This window comes from Bubalus kerabau, chromosome 14 (genome assembly GCF_029407905.1).
Source record: "Bubalus kerabau isolate K-KA32 ecotype Philippines breed swamp buffalo chromosome 14, PCC_UOA_SB_1v2, whole genome shotgun sequence".
In the NCBI taxonomy this organism is placed as follows: Eukaryota; Metazoa; Chordata; class Mammalia; order Artiodactyla; family Bovidae; genus Bubalus; species Bubalus kerabau.
In genome coordinates, this window is record NC_073637.1 from 33,197,008 (window position 1) to 33,209,516 (window position 12,509).

Sequence of the window (12,509 nt, forward strand, 5' to 3'; positions counted from 1 at the left end):
CACAGGCTCAGTAGTTGTGATCCGGAGGTTTACTTGCTGTGCCGCATGTGGGATCATCCCGGACCAGGAATCAAACCTGTATCTTCTGCATTGGCAGCCAAATTCTTTACCACTGAGCCACCAGGGAAGCCCCCTTTATTTACTTTTAAATGATGTGTTTAATTAACTGTCTCACTTGTTTTTTGATTGCTGGGTGGTTGATTTACAATATACTTTGTTCCAAAAGAATTTAAGGTAACTTAATTATTTCTTCTGTTATAGCCTTACATCATTTGAATCTCCAACAATTTGTTTTCACTAAATTACTTTTTATTGGATACCTGGTATCAGGTACATCTGAAAAAAATGCACTGACTGAATTTTTTAATGCAAATGATTATTTTTTGTAAATATGGTTCAGTTCAGTTCAGTTCACTTCAGTTCAGTTGTCACTCAGTCATGTCCGACTCTTTGAGACCCCATGGAGGCAGCAGCCCAGGCCTCCCTGTCCATCACCAACTCCCAGAGCTTACTCAAACTCATGTCCATTGAGTCAGTTGACTTTCTAGATATTTTATAATTGAGCTTAGAAAAGAAAATTATGTTATTCTTTGTACTTTTAAACACTTTAGTACACTCAAGTACTATTGTTCCTTGAGAAGTTTTTTAAAACTAATTTTTATTATAAAAGTAAAGTATGGACATAGTGAAAGAAAAGTCTAAAATAATGAGTTAAGTCCCTTGCTAACCCTACCTGTGATTATCTCACTCCCTGGAGATGATCCCTGCTAACAGGTTTTGTCTGTCCTTTCATAAATTACCCATTCAGATACTAGCATATACAAATATATAGTTTAAATATGTGATGTATATTAAGTACATATTTTATTTAAATGTTATATATTTTAGATTAATATGTTATTTAACATATTATATAAAAATATTTTTATAATACATAAATACATATGTAGCCATATTGATATTCTCTTTTTGCCCAAATGGAATCATGAATACATATCATGATATCTTACTATCAACACATAAAGAATTACCTCATTCTGTTTTAATAGCTCCCTTACAGATTTACTGTGTTATGATGTGGCTATTCCATAATTTAAACAGTCCTCTGTTGATAGACCATTATTTCATTTGATATAGATTAATATGTAATCTCAACCCAAATTATGAAGTAGGACCAGAGGTAAAAACAATCTATTAAATAAATAAATATCTTGTTATGACTGCAGTATAAAATAAGACAAGTGGAGGACTGATAGGAAATGTCAAGTGTAGGACCAAAAGAGATAAATATGTTTAGTTAATTTCTCCAACTCTATCTTCATAGAACTAAAAAATTGCTACAGAAAGGGAAGGTAGAAATTAACTGTGATGTTTTAAAATGGCAAACAGAATTATATAATGGTGTTTTCTGAAGTAATATTTCAAATACTCAGAGCTTAAAAGGTTTGAAAGCCCTATTATCTCATTTGCTTTTTCTCTGTCTTGAAAAGATATTTTTAATTTAAACTCACATAACCTCAGTTTACATTTGACTCTACTAATCCAAGAATAAGAGAGAATTAAGTTTAATATGACAACTCTACTTTTTCCTCTTGTAGAAATAAATACTAGAGATGGAAATGGGTCTTATGAAAGAGTCAAGTAAATTAAGCACTTCTCAGAAGAGTCATAAACCTTGACTTTTTCTCCTGCTTCTATAGACAGGTGCCTATTAACACCAGCCATGCTTAATCTGCCTGCAATGCAGGATACCCCAGTTCGATTCCTGGATCGGGAAGATCTCCTGAAGAAGGGATAGGCTACCCACTCCAGTATTCTTGGGCTTCCCTTGTGGCTCAGCTGGTAAAGAATCCACCTGCAATGCAGGAGATCCCAGTTTGAGCCCTGGGTTGGGAAGATCCCCCGGAGAAGGGAAAGTCTACTCACTCCAGTATTCTTGGGCTTCCCTTGTGGCTCAGCTAGTAAAAATCCGCCTACAATGTGGGAGACCTGGGTTTGATCCCTGGGTTGAGAAGATCCCTTGGAGAAGGGAAAAGCTACCCTTTCCAGTATTCTGACCTGGAGAATTCCATGGACTGTATAGTCCATGGGGTTCCAAAGGGTTGGACATGACTGAGTGACTTTCACTTTCATGCTTTTCTAGAGAAGTGGAGCTGAACAGTGTTCTTTGCTTTCCCTGAAAAGCTATATATATATATTCTGTCCTGGTCAAAATTTTTAGAAGAAGCTTGGGTGAGGACATCAGGAACATGATAATCAAATTTGTAAATAAGCAACTCTGGAGAGATCTTCACAGACTCAAATTATTATTTTAGTCTAGCAACAAGAAAATTAATAGGACAAATGTAATGTATGGACAGAGGTTCATGACATTGTACAGGAGACAGGGATCAATACCATCCTCATGGAAAAGAAATGCAAAAAAGCAAAATGGCTGTCTGAGGAGGCCTTACAAATAGCTGTGAAAAGAAAAGTGAAAAGCAAAGGAGAAAAGGAAAGATATAAGCATCTGAATGCAGAGTTCCAAAGAATAGCAAGGAGAGATAGAAAGCCTTCCTCAGCGATCAATGCAAAGAAATAGAGGAAAACAACAGAATGGGAAAGACTAGAAATCTCTTCAAGAAAATTAGACATACCAAGGGAACATTTCATGCAAAGATGGGCTCGATAAAGGACAGAAATGGTATGGACCTAACACAAGCAGAAGATGTTAAGAAGAGATGGCAAGAATACACAGAAGGACCATACAAAAAAGAGCTTCATGACCCAAATAATCACGATGGTGTGATCACTCACCTAGAGCCAGACATCTTGGAATGTGAAGTCAAGTGGGCCTTTGAAAGCATCACTATGAACAAAGCTAGTGGAGGTGATGGAATTCCAGTTGAGCTATTTCAAATCCTGAAATATGATGCTATGAAAGTGCTGCACTCAATATGCCAGCAAATTTGGAAAACTTGGCAGTGGCCACAGGACTGGAAAAGGTCAGTTTTCATTCCAATCCCAAAGAAAGGCAATACCAAAGAATGCTCAAACTACCGCACAATTGCACTCATCTCACCCCACTCCAGTACTCTTGCCTGGAAAATCCCATGGACGGAGGAGCCTGGTAGGCTCCAGTCCATGGGGTCGCTAAGAGTCGGGCACGACTGAGCGACTTCACTTTCAATTTTCACTTTCATGTATTGGAGAAGGAAATGGCAACCCACTCCAATATTCTTGCCTGGAGAATCCCGGGGACAGAGGAGCCTAGTGAGCTGCCATCTATGGGGTTGCACAGAGTCGGACACGACTGAAGCGACTTAGCAGCAGCAGCAGCAGCATACGCTAGTAAAGTAATGCTCAAAATTCTCCAAGCCAGGTTTCAGCAATACGTGAATCATGAACTTCCAGATGTTCAAGCTGGTTTTAGAAAAGGCAGAGGAACCAGAGATCAAATTGCCAGCATCCGCTGGATCATCGAAAAAGCCAGAGAGTTCAAAAAAAACCCCATCTATTTCTGCTTTATTGACTATGCCAAAGCCTTTGACTGTGTGGACCACAATAAACTGTGGAAAATTCTGAAAAAGATAGAAATACCAGACCACCTGACCTGCCCCTTGAGAAACCTATATGCAGGTCAGGAAGCAACAGTTAGAACATGGAACAACAGACTGGTTCCAAATAGGAAAAGGAGTACAAGGCTGTATATTGTCACCCTGCTTCTTTAACTTATATGCAGAGTACATCATGAGAAATACTGGGCTGGGTGAAGCACAAGCTGGAATCAAGATTGCAAGGAGAAATATCAATAACCTCAGATATGCAGATGACACCACCCTTATGGCAGAAAGTGAAGAGGAACTAAAAAGCCTGTTGATGAAAGTGAAAGAGGAGAGTGAAAATTTGGCTTAAAGCTCAACATTCAGAAAATGAAGATCATGGCATCTGGTCCCATCACTTCATGGCAGATAGATGGGGAAACAGTGGAAGCGGTGTCAGACTTTATTTTTTTGGACTCCAAAATCACTGCAGATGGTGACTGCAGCCATGAAATTAAAAGACGCTTCCTCCTTGGAAGGAAAGTTATGACCAACCTAGATAGCATATTCAAAAGCAGAGACATTACTTTGCCAACAAAGGTCCATCTAGTCAAGGCTATGGTTTTTCCAGTGGTCATGTATGGCTGTGAGAGTTGAACTGTGAAGAAGGCTGAGCACCGAAGAATTGATGCTTTTGAACTGTGGTGTTGGCAAAGACTCTTGAGAGTCCCTTGGACTGCAAGGAGATCCAACCAGTCCATCCTAAAGGAGATCAGTCCTGGGTGTTCATTGGAAGGACTGATGCTGAAGTTGAAACTCCAATACTTTGGCCACCTCATGCGAAGAGTTGATTCATTGGAAAAGACCCTGATGCTGAGAGGGATTGGGGGCAGAAGGAGAAGGGGACGACAGAGGATGAGATGGCTGGATGGCATCACCGACTCGATGGACATGAGTTTGAGTGAACTCTGGGAGTTGGTGATGGACAGGGAGGCCTGGCTTGCTGTGATTCATGGGGTCGCAAAGAGTTGGACACGACTGAGTGACTGAACTGAACTGAAGGTCTTTAATTAGGTCCCAACCTCCCTGATACATGTGTGAATACATGGGAAAGGAGTGATCTGCCTTAATATGAAAAAGATTTGAGATTTCATATTTTTATGTTTAATATGAATAAGTAATGTAATAGGGCTGTAAATAATACTGTGATTTGGGGTTGTATTAATAGAACATAGTATCAAGAGTGAGAAAATGCTAATTCTGCCCCAAGTCTTCTCTACTGATCAAATCACACCTTAGTAGTGTACTGAAGTGGAATATTAACCAAATTTGGTCACAAGGAGAACAGCCAGGATGATAAGGGGCATGAAAATCATGTCACATGACATATTAAAAGAACTAAGAGGGACTTCCTTGGTGGTCCAGTGGTTAAAACCTTACACTTCCAAAGCAGGGGGTGCAGGTTTCTTGGTCAGGGAACTAAGATCCTGCATGCTGTGGAATGTGGCCAAAAGAAAAATAGAACTAGGAATATTTATCTTGGAGAAAATAAACTATGGAGCAACTAGAAAAGTTGTCTTTGAATATCTGAAGAGCTGTCTCATTTAAGAAGTGTTAGATTTGTTTTGAAATCCCAGAGGACAAAACAGGGACCGGTGGGTGTAAATTGCAGTGAAACCAATTTCAGTTTACATTTATATAATCTTTGTGGGTGAGTCCCCAAATTTTCAAATGCGTTATTTGAAATCACAATAACCCTATTAATTTTTATTATCCCCATTTTATAGCAGAGCTTCAAAAAAATCTCAGAAATTAAATGATTCATACAAACTCACACAGCTAGTAAATTTCTAGAGACATAGTTCAGATTTTCTGATTCCCACATCCAACAATCATTCAAGTGCCTTGCTGCCGCTGCTGCTGCTGCTAAGTCGCTTCAGTCGTGTCCGACTCTGTGCAACCCCATAGACGGCAGCCCACCAGGCTTCCCCATCCTTGGGATTCTCCAGGCAAGAACACTGGAGTGGGTTGCCATTTCCTTCTCCAATGCATGAAAGTGAAAAGTGAAAGTGAAGTCGCTCAGTCCGACTCTAGCAACCCCATGGACTGGAGCCTACGAGGCTCCTCCGTCCATGGGATTTTCCAGGCAAAAGTACTGGAGTGGGGTGCCATTGCCTTCTCCGTCAAGTGCCTTAAAGCTAGCTTAAAAATAATAAAGGAATGGATTGCTTCCCGATTCTGAGTGAATCCTAGGGTAAGTTCAAAAGAGACCGAATAATAAGTATCCTGGGATGCTGTATAGAAAATTCAGTTATCTGATGGGATGTTGTAATTTGCTGTCTAAAATCTCTTCCAACACAGAAATTTCAAGATTCTATGAGGACTTCCAGTGGGTTAAGAACTGGAAGAAAAGACCAACCAAGCATGTGTCTATAAGAGATATTTAGTTAATTTTCTAGCTGTGTATTTAACTGAACAGAACTTAGGGAGGGTAATGTGTAGAATAATAAAGAAAGACCAGGATAAAAGCCAATTCTTTGATAACAAATCAGGAGACTTCCTCATTCTGAAACAGTCTATTCAACTTGTTAGAAAAAAAATGCTTTGTAAAGAAACTAAAACTGTTTTAAAAATAAGAATATGCTGATCTTTAAGGGTGGCTTATGTTCACACATATCTTGGTTTTTTCCTGCCAAAATATATATTCTTTATAATATCAGCATATTTTGATTGGCCTCAATTTTCTCTTTTAGAGTTTCCCTATCTGAAGCCCATGCTCGACTGAACTTAAGGAATAAAGTGCTTAAAGAAGATGTACTAATTGCAGCCTTATTATTTGAAACATCTCTAACACTGAAATATGGTAATCTATTAAGTTATTAATGATCACTACAAATTATATTTAAACTTAAAGATTCTTAATCTGTTAAGATGTTACATATATATTAAATATTATTTTAAAGAATAATAAATTTCTACAAGATAAGTCCAGTTTGAATTTAAACATTTAATTATTGTTTACAGGTCATATCATTATCTGATATTAAGTTCCTAATTGTCCATGGTTATTCCTATACTTTAACTTTTGCATTGCTTAGAAAATTCTGAAAAAAAAGTACTTAGTATGATGCATGAAATGATTTTAAATTTATCTTCCTTTTAAATTATCATGCAACATGTAATTGTCAAGCAAATCCCCCACAGTGGAATTAGACACTAAGCCAAAAAAATATGATCAACTTGTATCACCACCTTTTCTGAATTACTAGTTATAATACTGTGACTATAGCATTTAATTATCTGAAATCAAAGGAACTTATTGTGGTTTTGCTAATAAAAATATAAAAAGAGCTGTTAAAGGTGAGAGTAAAGAGAATTATCCTTATAAAGTTCTTTTTGAATTATTCAGCTCAGTTCAGTCGCTCAGTCGTGTCCGACTCTTTGCGACCCCATGAACTGCAGCACTCCAGGCCTCCCTGTCCATCACCAACTCCTGGAGTTTACCCAAACTCATGTCCACCGAGTCAGTGATGCCATCCAACCATCTCATCCTCTGTCATCCCCTTCTCTTCCTGCCTTCAATCTTTCCCAGCATCAGAGTCTTTTCAAATGAGTCAGCTCTTCCCATCAGGTGGCCAAAGTATGGGAGTTTCAGCTTCAGCATCAGTCCTTCCAATGAATATCCAGGACTACTATCCTTTAGAATGGACTGGCTGGATCTCCTTGCAGTCCAAGGGCCTCTCAAGAGTCTTCTCCAACACCACAGTTCAAAAGCATCAATTCTTTGGCGCTCAGCTTTCTTTATAGTCCAACTCTCATATCCATACATGACCACTGGAAAAACCATAGCCTTGACTAGACAGACTTTTGTTGACAAACGAATGTCTCTGCTTTTTAATATGCTATCTAGGTTGGTCATAACTTTCCTTCCAAGGAGTAAGCATCTTTTAATTTCGTGGCTGCAATCACCACCTGCAGTGATTGTGGAGCCCCCCCAAAAAAGTCAGCCACTGTTTCCCCATCTATTTGCCATGAAGTGATGGGACCAGATGCCATGATCTTAGTTTTCTGAATGTTGAGCTTTAGGCCAACTTTTTCACTCTCCTCTTTCACTTTCATCAACAGGCTCTTTAGTTCCTCTTCACTTTCTGCCATAAGGGTGGTGTCATCTGCATATCTGAGGTTATTGATATTTCTCCCGGGAATCTTGATTCCAGCTTGTGCTTCACCCAGCCCAGTATTTCTCATGATGTACTCTGCATATAAGTTAAAGAAGCAGGGTGACAATATACAGCCTTGACACACTCCTTTTCCTATTTGGAACCAATCTGTTGTTCCATGTCCAGTTCTAACTGTTGCTTCCTGACCTGCATACAGGTTTCTCAAGAGGCAGGTCAGGTGGTCTGGTATTCCCATCTCTTGAAGAACTTTCCAGTTTATTGTGATCCACACAGTCAAAAGCTTTGGCGTAGTCAATAAAGCAGAAATAGATGTTTCTCTGGAACTCTCTGGCTTTTTCGATGATCCAGTGGATATTGGCAATTTGAATTATTATGAGACATTAATTTTGATGAGATACACCATCCTTCAAACATTGGTTCTGCTAACATAACAATAAAACAGCCAGTTATTTTACCAGGAAAATGGTTTTTATTCAGGAGCAGGAAAGAATTGCAATTCAGGACATCGCAAATCTGGTAAAGCAAATAAAAAGAAACTCTTCTATAGAGGAGAAAAACAGTTGGGAGAGTTGTAATAGAAAGTCCATTGGAGAGAACTGGGAGTTCCAAGTTTAGTGTCTTTTCATTGGCTACATTGTGAGTCTCTCTTTGGCAGAGCTGTTGCCAGGCAAGGAGAAAAATCTTTCAAATCTGGTGGTACTAGAGTAGTGTCGCTTCCTGATGGAGATGCAAGATCTGTTTCTTCCTGTTGGGATCTATATTGATGTTGAGAGGGACCTGTATGAGAGCTCCCCCTTTTGGTCTCCCGACTCCATTTTAGTGAGATTTTTACTCTATTTTCAGTTCCAGCCCTGGGCAATGAAGTATTAACACCGACTTTTCTGTGTGTATATATTTAGTGTTTTAATTTGCTTCAGATTCAATTTATAATAATTTTTCACAGACATCCATTAGAACTTTGTTCTTATCTAAATCAGGAATTCTTAACCTAGGATCCATGGATACTGAGAGAGTCCTTAGGGGCTTGTGAATCCCTAAGTTACATGTGTATTTGCTTTCTACCTTCTTGCTTAGGAAGAAGAATCATTAAGTTTTATGGAGTATGTCTTAGAGTTTCATGACCCTCAGAAAATGTTAATTATCATCCTGAATTAAGAACTTCCCTGGTGGCTCAGACAGTTAAGAGTCTGCCAGCAATGCAGGAGACCTGGGTTCAATCCTTGGGTCAGGAAGATTCCCTGGAGAAAGAAATGGCAACCCACTCCAGTATTCTTGCCTGGGAAATCCCATGGACAAAGGAGCCTGGTGGGCTACGGGCCATGAGGTTGCAAAGAGTCAGACATGATCAAGCAACTAACACATTCACTCACCGAAAAAGAAAATCACTTGTTCCCAACCAGCAATAAATAAGGATATGTATTTTTATTTATAATTTGCTTTATCTTTACACTCTTATTCTATATTTTAAAATATACTTGATAAAATTTAAGACATTATGTACTATGAAGAAAAAATGCTGCCAATTTTACTAAGACAAACTATCACCATCAAAATGTTAAGACAAAACTAGATTTCAGTAAGAATATAAAAATGTATGTTTTTGAATTTAGGAAATATGGTACTACAATGTTCAGGACTCCTGTCACTGAATATGGCTATTTTCACTTGATAACTATTTGTCAAGACTTTATTGAAGCATTTAAGAAAGCTTTTGTTTAGGGAAATAAAGCTATGTAAAGTTTTTCCTTTAGTTACTTTTTGTTTCCATAATGAGTGTCAGTTAGGTATATTCTTTTTTAAGTCTTAAGCAAAATGATGTTAAGAAGTCCGTAAGTGTTAAAGATAGGAAAATAAGCCCTACTCAGGGATGTTTTTCTTGGATGAAAAAACCAATACCTGTGCTTGTGAACTGGATTTAGGAGTTGGGGCAGTGGGGAGAAGGAAGAATTAAAGAAAACTCTCAGGTTTCTGCCTTGAGCAATTGAGTGGATCATGTTGCCATTTACCAAGACTAGAAAGAAAGGCTTGGGTCCAGTTGTTGTTGCTGTTCCATCCCTAAGTCAAGTCTGACTCTTTGCAACCCCAGGGACTGTAGGATGCCAGGTTCCTCTGTCCTCCATTCTCTCTTGAAGTTTGCTCAGATTCATGTCCATTGAGTTGGTGATGCTATCTAACCATCTCATCCTCTGCTACCCCCTTCTCCTTTTGCCTTCAGTCTTTCCAAGCATCAGGGTCTTTTCCAATGAGTTGGCTCCTCATCAGGTGGCCAAAGTATTAGAGCTTCAGCAACAGTCCTTCCAATAAATATTCAGGGTTGATTTCCTTTAGGACTGACTGGTTTGATTTCCTTGCAGTCCAAGGGACTCTCCAGAGTCTTCTACAACACCACAATTTGAAAGCATCAATTATTTGGCGCTCAGCCTTCTTTATGATCCAGCTCTCACATCTGTACCTGACTACTGGAAAAACCATAGCTTCAACTATATGGACCTTTGTTGGCAAAGTGGTGTCTCTGTTTTTTAATATGCTGTCTAGGTATGTCACAGCTTTTTTTCCCAAAGAGCAAGCGTCTTTTAATTTCATGGCTGCAGTTACCATCTGCAGTAATTTTGGAGCCCAAGAAAATAGAATCAGTCACTGCTTCCACTTTTCCCCCTTCTATTTGTCAGGAAGTGATGGGACTGGATGCCATGTACTTAGTTTTTTGAATGCTGACTTTCAAGCCAGCTTTTTCATTCTCCTCATCAAGAGGCTCTTTAGTTCCTCTTTGCTTTCTGCCATTAATGGTATCATCTGCATATCTGAGGTTATTGATATTTATCCCGGAAATTTCGATTCCAGCTTGTGAATCTTCCAGCCCAGCATTTCACATAATGTACTCTGCATAGAAGTTAAATAAGCAAGATGACAATATACAGCCTTGTTGTACTCCTTTCCCAATTTTGCACCAGTCTGTTATTCCATGTCCAGTTCTAACTGTTGCTTCTCAACCTGCATACAGGTTTCTCAGGAGGCAGGTAAAGTGGTCTGGTATTCCCATGTTTTTAAGAATTTTTCAGTTTTTGTGATCCACACAAAGGCTTTAGCATAGTCAGTGAAGCAGAAATAGATGTTTTTTCTGGAACTCTTGCTTTTTTGATGATCCAGCGGATGTTGGCAATTTGATCTCTAGTTGCTCTACCTCTTCAGAACCCAGCTTGTTGGGTCAGGGGTGGAGAATCAAATTATAGGTACACGTTTAAGACATCCTAGAGAGATATCAATAGACAGATACAATAATCTGGGGTTTAGAAGAGAGTTTTAAACTAAAAATATAATTTAGGTATCATCAGTACAGAGATGGTACTCAAAGCCATGGAGTGGATGAAATCACTGAGAGAGAGACTATACAGAGAACCACAGGACTGCCTTTGAAGAATTCCAGTATTTAGAAAAGGAGTTGAGGGGGAGGAGCTAACTCATGAGACTGAGAAGCAGTTGTATTAGAGAAGTCAAGAAAAAAGTCTTTCAATAAAGGAGTAGAGTGGTCAACTGTATCATGTGTTGAGAATTTGAATAACATCAGATTTGGCATCTAGAGGTTGTGGATGGTCATGATTCTAGCTGTTTCAATGGAGTTGGGATTTGGGTGGGTTATGAAGTGAGGCTATGGAGAGAGCACACACAAACTTTGAGATGTTTGACTATGAAGATGAAGAGAGAAATAGAGTATTAGCTAGAGAAGGTTGTGTGGTCCAGGAAGGGATTTTTTTAAGATGGAAGATAATAGTTCATATGACGTGCAGTAGAAAGTAAACTAACGACACTATAGAAAGAAGCGTGAAGTCTTTAAAAAGGTGAGAGAGGATGGGATCTGGAACATGTGTGAAGGTAAAGGCCTCGGTCTGAGGGGAACAGAATGGAATATAATAGTCACTGTGGGGTAGGGGGGGAGATAAAGTGTGCTAGAAGAGAAACAGGTTTTTCAGGCAGTGCAACTGCCCATTTGAAGCTTCTTTATTTAAAGTGAAATCAATACCAATTATTGTTTTTCTGCCTAGCAACCTAATGCAGGCATAAACTTTTTTGTTGAAAGTATGCCTTCACATTTAGCATTTGAAGTATTTCTCATTTTTACTTTTTCCTTCTTCACTTAGGGGCCGCTGTATTTTGTGTTGCTCCAAATGCAGTGTTTCCATTTGAACAGTATAATGAAGAATATTTAGAGCAAAGGGATGTCTATCTGACTGAGTGCCAACAACAGCTCCAGCAGTTTATTGCTACATATGCACCTGGGACAGCTATTTTTGCTAGTGATGAATAGGCAGTGAGGAAACTTTTTTTTCTTCATTCCTTTTTAAGCAATGGAAAAAAGTGTGAATGATTTAAGTGATGCTTCAGGCAATCTTGTGTGTACATACATTAGAATGTACCTACATTGTGTAGGACACATTAGAATGTCATCTTAAAATATATTTCTTCAAATTGCTAATGGAATAAACACTAATCCAAATCTCAAAGCCAGCAGCAGAAATTTATGTTAGGAGAATTTTATTAAAAGAAAAAACTTCTAGTTAGCCTAGTATACCAGTGACCCACAGATTAAAATATGAAGAATGTTACAAACTAAGAAATGAAAAAAAAAAAGGTAAGTTTTGTGTTTTTGTGTAGTTCCCTCTATTTGTCTCAAGATGGCAGTAACACTTTAAATATTTACAAAGTTAAAACCATTTTTTTTTTTTAATTTGTGAACTTGACAAATTGATGGGTAAATAACAGCATTTATATAACCAAAAGCCTTCAATTTAAGAATTTTTCATGCTTTACT

General features: G+C 38.5%; 1 protein-coding gene across 1 annotated transcript in view; it reads left to right on the forward strand.

The window, feature by feature from the left end:
• Positions 1-12,179, forward strand: part of MCMDC2 (minichromosome maintenance domain containing 2) — a 36,433-nt gene extending 24,254 nt beyond the window's left edge. The window contains exons 13-14 of the mRNA XM_055546145.1: positions 6,275-6,384; positions 11,839-12,179. Coding sequence (XP_055402120.1) covers positions 6,275-6,384; positions 11,839-12,005 — 277 coding nt within the window. The 3' untranslated portion in view covers positions 12,006-12,179. The remainder of the gene's footprint in view (positions 1-6,274; positions 6,385-11,838) is intronic.
• Positions 12,180-12,509: the final 330 nt, after the last annotated feature.